This window comes from Jaculus jaculus, chromosome 3 (assembly GCF_020740685.1).
Source record: "Jaculus jaculus isolate mJacJac1 chromosome 3, mJacJac1.mat.Y.cur, whole genome shotgun sequence".
NCBI classification, from domain to species: Eukaryota; Metazoa; Chordata; class Mammalia; order Rodentia; family Dipodidae; genus Jaculus; species Jaculus jaculus.
In genome coordinates, this window is record NC_059104.1 from 151,718,056 (window position 1) to 151,735,292 (window position 17,237).

The 17,237-nt window shown below is 44.1% G+C and overlaps 1 protein-coding gene across 2 annotated transcripts in view; it reads left to right on the plus strand.

The window, feature by feature from the left end:
• Sh3gl3 (SH3 domain containing GRB2 like 3, endophilin A3) overlaps positions 1–15,792 on the plus strand; it is a 145,164-nt gene extending 129,372 nt beyond the window's left edge. For both annotated transcript variants that reach the window (XM_004658230.3, XM_045146365.1), the window contains one exon: positions 15,136–15,792. In XM_004658230.3, the coding sequence (XP_004658287.1) occupies positions 15,136–15,341 (206 nt within the window). In that variant the 3' untranslated portion in view covers positions 15,342–15,792. The remainder of the gene's footprint in view (positions 1–15,135) is intronic.
• The last annotated feature ends 1,445 nt before the right edge of the window (positions 15,793–17,237 follow it).

Below are 17,237 nucleotides of genomic sequence, written 5' to 3' on the forward strand. Positions count from 1 at the left end.
GGCATAGGGTCCTGGCTAGCAGGGGAGCACCAACAGTTTGCTAATTATTGTGTGACACTTTATACACATGCTTCATTTCACCCTCATAATACTGGAAGACAGTGATGATAAAGTATAAACCCGTAATAAACAGTAAGACAACTAATAGCAGCTCTACCTGAGCACCCGCTATAGGGTAGATTTTTTTTTTTTTTAACTAGATCCATACAGTTCTAAGGCTAATTGATCCCCATTCTACATATCAGTGGAAACTCAAAGAGAACAAATGGGATTTCTGTAGGTAACAAGAGCCAGAAAGTAGCAGTGATGGAAACTTTTTCCCTTTTAGCTCTTCACTTTCTGTTATTAAGAAGGCATACTGGAGAATGTTCCCAATGTTCAAGAGCGTTCCCAAGATTTAAGATCACAGGGAGCGTGTGGCCAGGTGAGGCGGCCGAGGATGTCTGTGTGTGCGCTGGCTCGTGGGGGACAACGCTGATGGATCAGGGAGTTCTGTCCTCAGTCAGGCCATGGATGTCTGAGCTTTCGGTCCCTTCTTAGCCAGTAACTCAGTTCCTAGGCAGATTAAATTGTTAGAAAGTTGATGCTCAGCGAGGGTCACAGGTGAGAAGTCCTCCAGTGCCGCAGTGCCCTGTGTGCCTCCGAAACCCTGTGCCTGACCCAGCTGCTTCCTTAAAGTTTCCCTTGGCAGTAGCCTTGGGTCCCCTTGTCACACGTCCAGCATTGGGCTTCGTTGATTTGTAGGTGGAATTTTCAAGTGTAAAAGGGTCCTGTACCGTTTGTTTCTCAGGCACAGTTTCAAAAGAAAGCAGCACTTTATAGCCTGCATTAATGGGAAATTACTTTCCATTAGGGTTCTGAATGATTTGCCCATAATGTTTATAAAGGAAAGGAAAAATGTCAAGCATTTCACTAACAATTTAAAGCAAAGCTCTGAAGGCTCTGCCAGAAATGAATTCCAAGAACATTTTCTTCATTATTTCTTCTTTCTAGAGAGAGAGAAAAAAAATAAAAGAGTGAGAGACAGATGAAAGGATATAGGTCAATTAGGCAGAATGCATCATGGGACTGAGATGGAATCTTTGATAATGTCACCACTAGGTAGTTCAGAGTGAATAAAATGAGTGAGAGTGGAGGAGGGGAGTCACACCATGGAATGATGGAGTGAGCACGGAGTCCAAGTTCAGGCCCTGGCTAGGAGAACCGAGCGCCTGTCCAAGCCCGTGAGCTCAGGGTCAGGCTGCTTCTTTCGCTCAAGCTGCCCCTTTGTCCCCAAAGAGTAAAGGAGGCCAAGGCAAGTCCTTGAACTGAAACGTGTGCCTGGACAGTACCCAGAAAACTATGGATTCTGAAGAAAATAATGTAGAACTTGTGACCTGTGCTCAAGTGCCTCCCCCAACCCTGGGGCATTTACATCAGGCTCCAAGTTGTTACTTATTCTACTGTGAAAGTCTAGAGGGCAAGCTCTGTTTTACTTCTTGTAAAAATGGTTTATTTATTTGAGAGAGAGGGAGATTGAGAGAAAGAGGCAGATAGAAAGAACGGGCATACCAGGGCCTCCAGGCCCTGCAAATGAACTCCAGATGCATGTGCCACCTTGTGCATCTGGTTTACATGGGTACTGGGAATCAATCCTGGGTTCTTAGGCATCACAGCAAAGTGCTTTAACCACTAAGCCATCTCTTCAGCCCAGTTTTACCTTTTTTTTACTCTTATTTTACTTTTTATTTGAGAGACATAGAGGTGGGGGGAGAGAGGGAACAGAGAGGATGAGCATTCCAGGGTCTCCAGACATTGCAAACAAACTCTAGAAGCATGTGCCACCTTGTGCATTACATGCATGGGTCCTGGGGAATCAAACCTGGGTCCTTAGGTTTCTCAAGCAAGAACCGTAACTGATAAGCCATTTCTCAAACCCATGTTTCACATTTTTATGATTGTCTTTGTATTTTTTATTTACTGAAACAAAATTGGAATTGATTGAATTTTTAACAAAAATTAAAGTACAGGCTTTGAGTGGGGGGTGGGGTAGAGAGGAGCTTCAGAAAAGGACAGGATATACCTATGACATTAGTGTGGAGATCTCAACAGAGAAGCATATAATTGAATATCTTAATCCTAGACAGAATGTGGTTTTATATATGAATATATATATATATATATATACATATTATATATATAATAGATATACATTATTATATATGCATATATATAATATATATATAACTTTTCCACTTTAATTCCTGAAGGTTTCAATTAATGCAATGACAACTAAGGGTTAATGGGCTCCAGACTGAGATCTGCTTTAAACATGTAGAAAAGGCTGAGGCTCCTTAACAAATGTGTCCTGCAGGCCTGTCAGAGTGAGGCAAAATAAATCTCTCCAATGACTTGTATGAAGACATTCTACCTCTCTTTAGGTATAAAAGAGACTTTTATAAATTTCTTGACACTTCAAAGGCTGCTCAGAAGTAATTTCTAGAGCCCAAGTCATTCCTCTTATTGGCTCAAAAATCTCTAGGATTACATTAGAAAATAAACATTTATTCAAAAGTGAAACGTGAAGTTTAAAAATTAAAGAAGACGCACACTTTGCTGCAGAAACACACACCTTTTTTTAGCCTAAATTTCCAAAGAGGAAATTAAAATCTCACAGAGCAGTGAGAATGGCGCCTGCTCAGTTAGGTTACTCCTCCGTCTTCTTTCTTTCCCCCAGGCTGTCCACCACTCTCATTTCTGTGAACTCTCAGTAGTGGATCACAGGTAGTGTCATAGTGAGGGAGACATAAACAAGAAGACAGAAGTTCTACATTGTCATGGCACCTAGGACCTGTGCCACTTTGGGTATCTTTTTCAACTTCTCTGAGCTGCTTCTGAACATGATAAACTCCAAGATATTTTCTAGCTCTAAATCCTGTGGCTGCAATGTTTATCTCACTTTTTAAATTTATTTAATTTATTTTGAAGAGAGAGAGAAAGACAGCTAGAGAGAGAGAGAGAGAGAGAGAGAGAGAGAGAGAGAGAGAGATTGAGAATGGGTGCACCAGGGCCTTCAGCCACTGTAAATGAACTCCAGACACATGAGCCACCCTTGTGCATCTGGCTTACATGGGTTCTGGGGCATAGAACCCGGGTCCTTTGGCTTTGCAGGAAAACGCCTTCACTGCTAAGCCAAGTCTCTAGCCCTGCAATGTTTATCTCTTATGAGTACGTACATTCTTAAAATTTTGAAAAGTGAACTAGTAGAGCACTTAATAATTCCTATATTCAAAAAAGTGCTGTTAACGCTGGGCATCGTGGTGCACGCATTTAATCCCAGCAGTCAGGAGGCAGAGGTAGCAGGATTACCATGAGTTCGAGATCACCCTGAGACTAAATAGTTAATTTCAGGTCAGCTTGGACCAGAGTGAGACCCTACCTCGAAAAAACAAAAACAAAAATGCTGTTAAAATAAGTGCAACTATGACTGTGGCTGTTGGTCAGTAACTCTTGGTATGGGAAAGAGTCTGAGGAGTCCTTTTTTGATTCCAGAGCTCAAGATCACTTTGGAGGGAAAGGTTTCTCACTGAAGGGAACGGTTCCCTGGAGTTTCCTACATACAGGAGTTTCTGAAAGCCATATGACCTGATTTCTCATGTAGCAGTGGGGATTTTGATACTATGTAATCGAGATGGCTTTGTCATTATGTTGTTTAAAATACTTCATGTCTTACAGTTTCCTCTATATTCTAGAATGATGTATGATTCCAAAACTAAGAGCTAAAATATCCAAATATTAATATGGTTATTATATTTTCTAAAAAATTGTGTAGAAGTAAGTTGTTTCCAGGGATTACAAACAGTGCACCTATGGAGCACAGTTCCATGGACTCCGTCACTCCATGAGAATGTTACCCCCGACTTGTCCATTGGGTATAGCTACAAGGGGAAACCCCGATTATGGAAATGAGAGACACAGGAAATGTGCCAGAAAATCGCACAAGGCTGGTGGTAAATATTTGATACTGGGGCTGGGGAGATGACTCAGTGGTTAAAGGCGCATGCTTACAAAGCCTGCTGGCGCAGGTTTGATTCTCTAGCATACAGATAGACAGGTAGAGAGCCACACACATAAAGTTGGCACGTGTCTAGTTTGTTTGCCGTGGCAAGAGGCTCTGGCATGCTTTCATTCACTCCTAGGTTCTGGAGGGTGGGGAATTGGTAAGACATCTTACAGACATTGGACCTGGCTATAGTAGAGGGGTCACCCATTAGGAGTTTGCATAAACAAATGGGCTGTGGACTCTGTGGCCTGTGCATTAGCCATCTCAATAGACAAGTCTCTCCTCTGTCAGGTGGAGGCCACCAGCTCTATTAAAGCCACATGGTACAGCCTACGTAGATGTGTAGGGTTAGGGGTAAGGTTAGAATAAATCACAGGTTTATTTTTATAGATTGTAATGATTAAACTTGAGTTCCACCAACAAATGATTTTCATAAGTCACTTTCTTAAGGGTAGAGGGCTGTTATTTTTAGACAGACCATTTATTGACTCCACTCAGCTGCTTACAATGTAGCCGTCACAGACATTAGACTGAGAAATTTGCAGATAAGGTAATCAAGACCCAAAGGTGACATAACCCAGATCTAGGACTCAGGGGCAACATGTTTCTGTCTTGTAAGTGCTTACCAATGGATACAAATTGTATTTTAGATGGTGACAAATACAGAAAGGAGTATTGTGTCTGAATCAGCTGAGGGGAAAATACTAGCATCAACAAACTTACTGCAAAAGATTAGGAGATTATAAACTTCGAAGGGAATTTAAGCCAGGCGTGCTCCTTCTAAAGTAAGAGAAACGGTATGTTATAAGTTGAGCATGACCCAGAACATATGCTTGATGAGAGTGGGAATGAGTCTGATTTCGAAATAAACTTAAGGGGCTGGGCATACAGCTCAGTGGTAGAGTGCTTGCCTAGCATGCACGAAGCCCCAGGATCAATCCCCTACACTATACACTGGACTTGATGGTGCACCTTTGTAAGTGAACTCCCAGGAAAAGAGGCAGGAAGATAGAAAGTTAAGGGCCATCCTTGGCTGTTAAGGGCAGTCTGAACTAGAGACCATGTCTCAAAGGAAAAACAAGAGTAAGGGAAAAGGTTAGGGAGGAAAGAGTAGAGGGAGAAGGAAAGAAAGGGAGAAAAAGAAAGAAAGGAAGGAAGGGAGAAAGAAAGAAAGAAAGAGAGAGAGAAAGAAAGAAAGAAAGAGAAGGAAGGAAGTAAAAAATGAAAGGAAGAGTGAGAAAGAAGAAACTTGAAAGTATTAAATCAGGTTTTTTCCCTAACATGGTTAGGCTATGAACTACTGGATCAGGTTTTATGGGTGTAGTCAAATCTCGGGGTGATGTTCTTTAGGAGCCAAAGCTTCCAGGACATTTGGGTCACCTTCCTGAATGGAATTCTGACCCCCAAGCACCATCCTCTTCACTCCAGCTGTCCTGGGAGGGACTTTAAGAAAATATACCTGAGCTCTTAGACTCTAGGAAAGACAGTTAATGGAAAACAATCCCATCCAGCCAGGAAGGTGAAGAGGACTTTGGAATCAGAGGGAACCCCAGTCCTAGCCCTGTCATTTTGTACTTCTGGGTTTCAGGTCTTTTTTTTTTTTTTTCATTATTTATTTATTTATTTGAGAGCGACAGACACAGAGATAAAGACAGATAGAGGGAGAGAGAGAGAATGGGCACGCCAGGGCTTCCAGCCTCTGCAAACGAACTCCAGACGCGTGCGCCCCCTTGTGCATCAGGCTAACGTGGGACCTGGGGAACCAAGTCTCGAACTGGGGTCCTTAGGCTTCACAGGCAAGCACTTAACCGCTAAGCCATCTCTCCAGCCCTCTTTTTTTTTTTTTTTTTTTTTTTTAATCAGTTAGCATGGAGATCACGTCTCCTATTCACAGAACACCGCTAAAGATAAAATTAACTCCTGGGTATTAGAGGCTCTGGGCAGGGTACTTGCTACAGAGTAAGAGCCCATTGTTAATGCTACATAACTGGTTATCTGATTTCCCAGCCTACAGCAGACTGGAACCTGCAGATTAGAAAGGCCTGAGGGACTGCTTCGGGAAGGTCCACTGGCACAGGTTGCAACCCGGCTGCCAGGGAGGCGAGAAAACCTAGGAAAAAAAAAAAAGCAGGAGCAAAAAAAAAAAAAAAAAAAAAAAAAATCTCAAAAGGTACAACAGTCCGGGGCATTTACTAAAAGACAAAGAACCTCTTCAGGTTAGTAGCTCTGGGAGACCCCCACCTCATCCTGCCTGTGACAAGAGCTCCTAGCAGGCTGTGAATCCCTTCTTCTCTCCACTCCCCGCCCCCAGGAGAGCAGGTGTGTGTGCACGAAGGGGATCAAGTCGACCTTTCCGTGGGGGTACTATGTCCAAATGCTTCTCAGCTGAAATCCCTACAGTCAAGGTCAGCAGAGGGGAGGAGGAAATGCCTATGGTGGTTTGCAAAATAACTCAAGTTGAAGTACAAGAGAGTTGTGACTTCATACCCAGAGATGAAAGGACTCTTGCCCCGCTGAGCATCCCTTCTGCCTTTCTGTCCCTCAAATTTAGATGTGGAAATAGATCCTGTCAGAACAGCTCCCAGGACCTAAATGGGGGGGGGGGAGGTGAGAAAGAGGGAGAGAGAAAATGAATGAGAAGGCCATTTTTTTTCTGAGACACTCTCCACATCCACCACCTGCAGTGGGAACTGTTTCAGCCTGGAGCCTTAGGTGTAGGAAGGCAGGGCAGAGGTAAAGTCCCTGAAGGGAGCCATGCTTTGAGAGTGGGCAGGGTTCTGCTAGAGGAGATGCTCAGGGCCTCCTTGGGCCTGGGAGCTCCCTGAGAAGCTAAAGGTTCTTCCTTTCTCTTTATTTTCTTTCCTTCTTTACTTTCCTTCTTTTCTTTCTTATGAGAGAGAGAGAGAGAGGCAGATAGAGAAAGCAACACAGAATGGGGTCACCAGGGCCTCCAGCCACTGCACGCGAACTCCAGACACATGTGCCACCTCAGGCACCTGGATTACGTGGGTCCTGGGGAATCGAACCTGGGTCATTAGGGTTTGTAGGCAAACGACTTAATCACTAAGCAATCTCTCCAGCCCTAAAGGCTCATTCTTAATCCAGCCAATGGGTTTGTTTTAGTAACAGAGAGGGGATAAACCCTCTTACTGACATTCAAAGACAGAGAGGCAAAGAGACCCACAGCGCAAATACTGGACCCAGGTGAAGGGCAAATCTCAGCACACAGAACATCTTCATGTTGAACTTCTGTTGCCCTGTCTCTTAAGTTTGGGGACAATGATGCCCGAGAATCAAGCCTGTTAATGTTTCTGAACAGTAGGGTTAGCTATTGTTCCTGCACATGGCAAACACTATCCCTGGAGAGGTCTGACTCCATCCCTGTAGCTGGATGGGATGAGAAGTTGGGGGACTGGATGGTCACCCCCTGAAAACAGTGTGCTCAGCATTGGTGTATTGTGAAATGGGAAGAAGAGCACTGAGAAGAATTCTCTTGCAGTTAAAGTAAGAGGAGAAGCTCTGTTGTCAGCAAATGGGCCATAGTATCTGCCGGGAGGGAAGGAAGAATACGGTTTCTATCCACACTGTGTATTGCTGATGGCATATTATCTAGTCATTGTAAAGCAGCTGGGAATAGAGTCTCTCTTGTGTTGTGGAACAGAGCTTGAATAATAAATAATTATCGGGGACACTCCCTTTTCTCTGTTAAAAATACATTTTTGTACTTTCACAAGGAAGACTGTTTGTTCCACCTTTGCTTTCATGTTGCATTAAGGCCAGGTCTCAGAGAATATAAGCAGAGGCTTCTCAGAAGTGGCAGGAGGTCTGGCTGTGCCTTTTTCTACAGCACGCAGGTCTGCGCTAACCAGTAAGGAGCTCAGGTTCTTGTGCCAACTACCAAATGTGAGAAAGCAGAGGGGGTGAGGCGCAGCTCAGGACCACAGGGACAAAGGGGACAGTCACTTGTCAACAGAGATGGGATGTTGGCTAAGTCTGGGAGAGGTGTGGGGTGGTGGGAAGCCAGGTGCTCAGGCACCTTCAGCCTGCATGTGTCGAATGCTGTTTGACAGATCCCACTTAGGAAGTTTGTTTTGCCTGGACTTGGTTTACATACACGATGAGGTGGGTTCTTTCTGTCCAGGGAAGAGCCAGCCACTGACTCTCAGGTGGGTAAAAACATTATTTCTTTCTAACTGAACTGAACTTGCTTTGAGCCTCCATTTAGACCAGCAGCGGAAACAACTTGATCTTTTTTCCATTTTTACTGTTGGCCAAAAAAAAAAGAATCTTTTTTCCATTTCTTCTAATGGAAAAAAAAGTAATCTTGCCATCTCAAGGTAACCCAGTCTCTCCCAATGGAAAGCAGAGATGACCCATTTATAACTCACTGGATTCAGGATTTAAATGCAGTCGATCAAGAGCTGAAATCCCCCATTAGAGCTGGTGGTTTTCTTCAGAGGTTCTCTCCTCACGGAGGAGCTGGGAGCCTTTTTGTGGCAGGTGAAGAGGCTTGCTTCCTCAGCGCTCTTTCCTGTCATCACAGACAGCCTGGGCGGGGTTCGGCCACTATCTGTGGTCCCAGCTGCCCCTCTGGGTGGTCAGACCCCTGTGTACCCAACCCTCTGAGCCTGCATGCTGGTGGCCTCTGTCCCCTCAGCCAGTCCCCTCTGCTGGCACTCAAGGAGATTTGTTCATAGCATGAGTGAGAGGTGGCTACCTCAAACCCCATCTGTGTTTCATTACATCACCCAGTCATTTCCCTTGACCCCGAGCACTTTGGGAGCCTGCCTTCTCCCAGAATTCCAGTGAGAACTGTTAAGACCACCTACCCCAGGTGAAATCTGGAGAACATTTGCGCCTTCTCTCCCAGTGTCTCCCTTTGCTAGAGTCCATTCTCCTCTAGAACAGCTTTTATGTTTTCTCTGAGTGGCAGGAATGGCTTAGAATAACATCTCCTGGCTATAAAGTCTTCATCCTCAGGTTCCTTGAAACCCAGATTCTCTCTTGTTCTTAAAATTTATAAAAATGTACCTCGCTCTGGTACAAGAGCCTGGAAACCATGACTTTCACAGTACCCCACAACTGATGCAGTGTTATTTTAGAACTTAAAACTAAACATGGACCATTTTACTCATGTCTGTTTTGTGTGTGTCCCCTTGATGAAGGGAGGTCTTAGGTCATTTGGGTCGAGGGTCTAGGCCAGAATGACCCAGAATGAAAAGTATATTGTGTGATATTTCAGAATATTATCCTGCAACAGGTGTAATTCAGGAGGGCCAGTCTGAGTTCTGATTGGTGAAAATTGACCAAGTGCCTGCACTGCTGCCAATTGTGTATGGTTTTGGGACAGTACATGCGAGCTGAGGAAATCCCTGGATATATGCCTTCCTTGAGTAAGGGAACTTCTGTATGGAGATCTCAGGAAAGGTGTCTTGTCTTGGAAGTATTTGCTGATGCAGTGCGATATGAGTGTTGATCTCTTTATCTCTCAGAATATCAAAGGGTGTCCCTTTCCTGGAATGAATGAGGCAAGAAGTGAAGCAATGTCTCTTCTGATTTCTTTAGTTTTGTTCACTACGTGTGTGTGCATAGGATGGACATGTATGCCTACATAGGTGGTTGGCCTGGGCAAGTGTGGGTCTGCCAGTTAGAACGTCATTACAAGTGGCTGTTATAGTAGGTGAAAGGAAACATGGACAGTTAGCCCCATGATCAATGTGATAACCCACAAGTGACCCCAGCTGTGTCATAGATTATGTAGGAGGTGACCCAGAATGGGGAAGGTCACGATCTAGACTCCGGAACCCTGTTGCCTCATTATGGCTTGCCTATCATCCCAAGGGTCAGGCTGTTGTGACCTCTTGGAGGTCACATTTCCACTGCTCATCAAAAGCGGTTGGGGTTCATGGAAGACTTTCAAACTCCCTTCTGGCATTCACTTTGAGTATTCTAGTAGTAGTCCATGTAGTTTGGCACTTGAATTCTCAGTTAAACTCTCTTAGTGGCCGATGCTGAGGGAATATGAATCCTTTTTATATGCCACATCTAAACAGTAAGGCTGACTGTGACTCGAGGCTCTGCTTGCTGAGGGCTTTCAGTATCCACCTCCCCCCCAAGATAAGCACTGTATGACCAAAGAAAAATGAAAAATTCTCAGTTGGAAACACTCAATTCCCTAGTGCTCTGAAATCATTGAATGTTATTCTGTCCAAATTCAAAATAATGAAATAAGCCCCGTATTTAAATTCTTCTACTCAGTTTCCATCATTATGACAGAAGGAATAAACAGACTTGAGCTGGGCTAGGGGCTGCCTGGAAGGAGCCATCCAAATGCTAGAAACATCAAGGAGGTTCTAGAGGTTAGTGCACAGGTAGATCCAGATCCTTAGATGCTGATCTACCTATGAATCACCTCCGGGGAAGGGAGGGGGCTGCTTCTTGGAGAAGAGGAAAAGTGCTTACCATCACCACTTCCCCTTTCCCAGCAGCTGAAACTTTTATTTTAAATATTTCATTTACTTACTCCAGAGAGGTGGGGGCGGGAGAAGAGGGGAAAGAATGGGGACGTCAGGGCCTCTAGCCACTGCAAACAAACTCCTGACACATGTGCCACCTTGTGCATCTGGCTTTACATGGGTACTGGAGACTGGAACCCTGATCCTTAGGCTTTTCAGGCAACCACCTTAACCACTAAGCCATCTCTGTAGCTCAGCAGCTGACACCCTTAGCACTTCCAAGCTTCTGTTAGAGAACATGGAGGAGGGGCCGGGGCTGTGATGTGGAATGATTCATATATTGGAATTTTTTGGGAAATGTAAAAACACACTGATGCCATAGCTTCTGATTCAGTGGGCTGCAGTCCATGTGGGCAGGGGGCGGTTTAATGTGTTTAATGACATGAGAGTCACTGCCACGGGAAGGAGTGGAGAGCTACCTACCCTGTGTCACTCGAGGAACAGCACTGGGCTTGGTGTCCACTGCCACAGAGACATGGATAAAGTGCTGAGAAGTTGGTAGGAGGCAAGTGACGCCTAAAATTCACTGTCTTGATGTCATATAATTGGGAGAAATGACACCACCAGGGTAATTTCACGCTGTTGAAACTGGCATCATAAAATCCTTCTGTGGCTGGAGGAGATGGCTCAGCACTTAAGAGCACTTCCTGTGCAAGCATGAGGGATGGAGAAAGCCTAGGAGGGTGCTGAAGTTTGATCCCCAAGACCCACATAGACATCTGGGTATGGCCATATTCTACTGTAACCTCAGTCTCACAGGGGAAGAAAGAACCAATAGCTGTAGCTGGTGAAGGGGGTATCTGATGTTCTGCCCCTGCCCTGCCTAGGGTGGGTCGGGGAGTGACTAGGGTGATAGCAGAGCATGTATACACACACATACATGTACATGCACATAGGCCACATTACACACATACATGCACATACATACACGCACCCCACATTGCATACGCAAGCAAAAGCAATTCTTCTTACAGCAGAAACTCCCCATCCTGATCCACTGTCCCCTGTCCACAGTGCTCACCCCAGGAGAGGGCCTTCTCATTGAGCAACCACAGAAGCGCCTAAGTTCAGCTTCGTGTTCTCCCTCCTCCCTGTCTCCCTGCCCTCCCATCTTGGACTCATTTAGTGAGGAAGGAACATAAGCTCTAGCAGGACTTGCTTCAAAATCTCACTTGAAGTCTCAATGTGGGGAGTGGCTTTATAGCAATAGAAATATTAAATAAAAATGCACAGTACAGAACAGGATGGCAGAAGGAGGAGCTGGGGAGAGCTCAGTGGGTAAAGGGCTTGTCTTGCAACCACATGGACTTGGGTTTAATCCTCAGTACCCATTTAAATGCCAGGTGGGGCAGAGCATGCCTATAATCCCAGCTCTGGGGAGACAAAGACAGGGAAATCTCTGAAGCTTGCTGGCTAGCCAGACTGGCCTACTTGTGAGCTCCAGGCCAATGAGAGACCCTGTTTTAAACACAGGTGGAAGGTGCCACTGAATGTAACACCTAAAGTGGTCTCTGGCCTCCACGTATACACCCACCCACATGCATGTGCACCTGCATACATGTTTGCTTCTCCCCCACAAAATACACATACACACATATGTGCGCACACCCCCCATACACCACAAAAATAAAGTAGGGTAGAAGAAGAAAACACATGTCAGATATTTCAACTTCAGGGAAGGACTAAACCTTGTCTTTGTAGGTCTCTGTAAAGCTGCCGGTCTTGGTCTGCAGTTCAGGCCCATGCCTTTTCTAGAGCTACCTTAGCTGGCATTGGATTGCAGAGTGGAACTCAGGGGAGTCTTTCACATAAGAACCAGCTGTTGATGGTGGAGAGTGTCCCCTGATCTCTTTTTGGATGACTTGATTCCTGTTAATGTCCTCTGTGTATGTGGTAGTTTCTGTAGTGACTGTTGTGTGTGCTTTACTGGGCTAGAGTTTAGCTGTCTCCCAGCACCTTGTTAGAAACAGTCATGTCTCCCCTTGGCCTCATCAGTGGTCCATACCCTCAGTCTCCTCCAGGTAAGGCATCACCTCACTTGGCACATACACCTACATATGCACTCACAAAGTAAAGTGGAGAGTGAGGAAGACACTCATTGTCAACCCTTGTATGTCCTCCATAAGCACATGCACACACAAGTACCATTACACACACAAACACATTTGCACACCACATATACACATGAAAAAAGTAGGAACTTGTTAACATTTATTTTAAAACTATATTTTTATTTTAAAACTTAGTTATTTAGAGAATGGGTTTACCAGAGCCTCTAGCCATTGCAAACAAATTCCAGATGCATGCACCACCATGTGCATTTGGCCTATGTGGTTTCTGGGGCATTGAGCCTGGGTCCTTATGCTTCTCAGGCAAGCACCTTAACCGCTAAGCCATCTCTCCAGCACTAAAACTATAATATTTAAAGTAGTATGGTATGATTACCAAATAAACTTTGGGGGCAAAATAGAAAATCCCAAAGTAGATCCCAGGGCTCATGAAAATTAAAAAATGACAAATCTGGGTGTGGTGGTGCACGCCGGAAATCCCAGCTTTCAAGATCTCTATGAGTTTGAATCCAGCGGCGGCTACATAGTCCACTCACCGCCAGCCTGGGGTTCAGATGGAGATTTGGTTTCAAAAACAAAAACCAGGAGATAGTTGTAAATGTAGTACTTGAACTCAATGGAGGAAAAAGGGTAATTTGTTAACTTATTATAATGCTCAAGTATCATCAAAAAAATAAATCCTTCCCTATTTTTGCCAGCCTCTAAGTGGATTAAAATAAATGTTATAATGTGAAAAAGAAATGGATTAAATTTATGGGATAACCTTTAGCTCAGTATTTACATATGACTGGAGTATCAACTATGAATAAAACCTCACCTTTCCTTCTGAGGCTGTTTTAACCCTGCTGTTGTTACTCTGTCTGTGTGCTCTCAGAAGCAAACTTGCCCCATACTTGCCCCATTGCCAATACCTGCTGCAAAAGTGAAATCAACCAGGTGATACTCTGGGAATAAACAAACATGGCAGATAAAGGTCTAACTATTGGTAGTTATAAAAAGGGCTTTTAAATTGTTAAAATAATGATAGAATAACAAGTTGGCATCTTGGAAAATTCATGCCCTATGGCCATCAAATCCCATTTTGTTTGTTTATATTTAATTTAATTTAACTTATTTATTTGAGAGTGACAGAGAGAAGGCAGAGAGAGAGACAGAGACAGAGAGAGAAAGAGAGAGAGAGAGAGAGAGGGAGAGAGAATGGGTGCACCAGGGCCTCCAGCCATTGCAAATGAACTCCAGATGCATGTGTCCCCTTGTGCATCTGGCTAACGTGGGTCCTGGGGAATAGAGCCTTGAACCTGGGTCCTTAGGCTTCACAGGCAAGCACTTACCCTCTAAGCTATCTCTCCAGCCCATCAGATCCCATTTTATATAGTTAACCTTATGAAAACAGTTCAGGTGTTTGGGTGTATACATGTAAATGTATGAACATGCTGTTTCTTAGAGTAAGCTATGAAAGCCAAGAAAGAAAGAAAATGAAGGAAGAAATGAGGAGGAAGAAGGATGGGGAAAGAATGCAGGAAGGGAAGCAATGAAAAGAGACAAGGAGAAGGGAGGATAAGAGAAAGAGAAAAAAAGGAAGAATGACCTCAAATGTCCAACAATAGATTAGACACGATCAGGCATGTTCAGGGTGGGCAGGCCATAGAACGCAACCATGAAGAAATCATGTTTCATTGAAATAGTTGATGGTTGTCAGCAACTATTTAGTAGCCATGTTCACAAAAGTACAAGAATATTCTTTCATGAAAGCAACTATGTGTAAATAGAGTTACAGAGACACCTGGAACTCACAAGATTCATGCTGGCTATCTCCAGTTAATGAGCCACAGCCAACATTTTTTAAATTTTGCATACACAGTTTCTCTTCTTTCCTTTTGACAATTACCATGTTTTAGTTTGTGTGTGCGGGGGGAATATTGCTGTGAGAACTCTTGGCTTGGTCTAGCAACCTGAAGTCTGATCTGCGAATATTCTTATTCTTCCTGTGGCTTCTTTCCTCTTGTCCCTGTCCTGCCCACTCCTCGTCTCCTGACCACCACCAGCTCTTAGGAGGAGCTCTCTGACTACCTCTGCCCATGCCCGTTCCTCGGAGCTTCTGGCCCTGTATGACACACCACCTCAACTCTGTCTTAAATATTTCCCATGTACCAACCAGGCCTCACAAGGAAACTGTAAGCGTTCTGGGGACACAGCTGGAGCCTTGCGATCTATCCTTCCCCACAGGTTCTAGAGCAAGCAGAGTGGCTGTTCCAAGAACAGGGACTTGGCATGTGTCCTCTGGCTGGGAGGACTGAGGAAGCCAATTGCAAAGGGGCTAGTTAAGACAGCTGAATAGCTCAGGAAACAGAGGCCACAAATAGCACCTGCCTGCAGAGTAAGGGGAGCCAGCCTTGGGGTGAGCAGGGAGCCAAAGCCTGCTGGTCTCCTCAAGCTTTCCCTCCTTCCTGTCTCCCGGGATGAGCTGTGATGTTAATCTGTACTTTTTGTCTTCCCATCACGCGGACAGGTTCTAATGTTTCCGTGGACCAGCCCTGCTGCCGTGGTCTCTATGACTTTGAGCCAGAAAACCAAGGAGAATTAGGATTTAAAGAAGGGGACATCATTACATTAACCAATCAAATAGATGAAAACTGGTATGAAGGAATGCTACGTGGGGAATCTGGCTTCTTCCCCATTAATTATGTGGAAGTCATTGTGCCTTTGCCTCGGTAAATGTGTCCTTCGGACATAACTTCGTAACTGAAATGAATTTGCGCCAGTGTTCTCTCAGTGTGGTGTTCTGTGACATCCTCGCTCTCTGACCAACTTAATGACTTTTGTATGTGTGTACTCTTTATAATGTATTTTGTATCAATTTAATTTGTATAAATGATTTCCTTGTCCTAGCCACATGAAGATAGTTTTCTTATTGTCCTAAAAAAAGTCACTGGTTAAATGTATGTGCTTCCTGTTGCTAAAAAATATATACATATATATATGGCACCCACTGCAGATATGTGAACAAATTGCCTGTCTAGTCCTTAGCTGCAATGGAATGCATCATTTGCAACTAAGAAATGCTAAATAATTTGTTTCTTGACATTACATCTGATCTTTTCCTGGCCTTGTGTTTTAAGCTTCCCTGTGAACAGCTCAATAAACATGACATACTGTGTTGGCAAAAGGCTTTGGTTATTTTTCATGTTGAATTGAGTTTTAAATGTGGACTTCCAACCTCCAAATTCTTCTGTGTCCCTTGGGTTTTTTGAGCAAGTTCCATTGTGGATGTTCAGGAAGCAGCATGGTTAGGTTGAACATCAGATAACATGGTCACTTGGGTTTAGAGAACCAGCCCCGGCTTTTGCTCCAAGTATGTTCTTAACACTTGCTGTGTGGCCCAGTGGGGTCCACAGCAAACCGGTCACAGACAGAGGCAGATAGTATTCCCCTTTGGCAGAGAAGTAGAACCACGAATGGTGTACCCAGCATCAAACAACCAAGCCATGGCGGTGGCAGAGCTTGAACTGTGATTGTGCGATGCTCCCCATCACACGTATTCTTCCAGCTTATTTGGAAGTGCACTGTTGTTCCTTGATATTCACTTACATGTATAAGTGTGTGGTATGTGTGTGCACAGGTGTATGCATGTTTGTGTATGTGGAGGGGTGCATGTACTGGAGCACATGTATGTATATGCATGTACCTGTGGAGGCCATAGGTTGACAGATATTTGCCTTACTCACTCTCCACCTTATTGAGACAAGGTTATTGCTTATCCCCACCTTACTGATTGGTAACCTAAACAAGTGACGTAAGCCAGATTTCCTAGTCATCTTTTCTGACTTCTACTAACTAGCTATACATGTGAAACACACATACACACACACACACACACACCTTGTCCCAAACAGTTGTACATTTCAGTGTCTGTCATAAACTAATACTAATGCTTAATACTAATGTTTAATATATGCCAGGTACTCTCCCAAGCATCTCACATGACCCTTGCTCCTTATGAATAACTTCTGAGGTTGACTTGATGTCTGTTCTTCAGAAAAAGAAGTAAGGGCAGACAAATTAAGTCAGTCGTCTGTGGTCATACAATTGGTTAAATGGTAGAACTGAGATTTTAACTCAAGTCTGTCTCACTTCCATGCCCACTCCCCCTAGAATGCCTCTTATGATATGTATGGGTCCACATAAATTTACAAAGTAGCCCCTTTTATGTTCCATTGTTTTTTTGAGGTAGGGTCTTGCTGTGGCCCAGGCTGACCTGGAATTTTCTATGTAGTCTTAGGGTGGCCTCGAACTCACGGCGATCCTCCTACCTCTGCCTCTCGAGGGCTGGGATTAAAGGTGCGCTCCATCACACATGGCTACACCTCATGTGTATTCTTCATCTACCACATGAAAAATTTACTGAATAAAAAGAGAAAACCCATATGTCTTGATGCCATAGTCTATTTGGTAACTTGTTTGGAAAATATTCAGCAATTGAAGTTCATTGAAAGCTATAAAACTTATAATAATAACAAATCAGCAATTTACACTTGATCACGTTAAAGGAATTAAAATAGGATAGTTGTCAGCAGATAAGACAACTCCTAAGAGGAGATATGGTGACTGTGA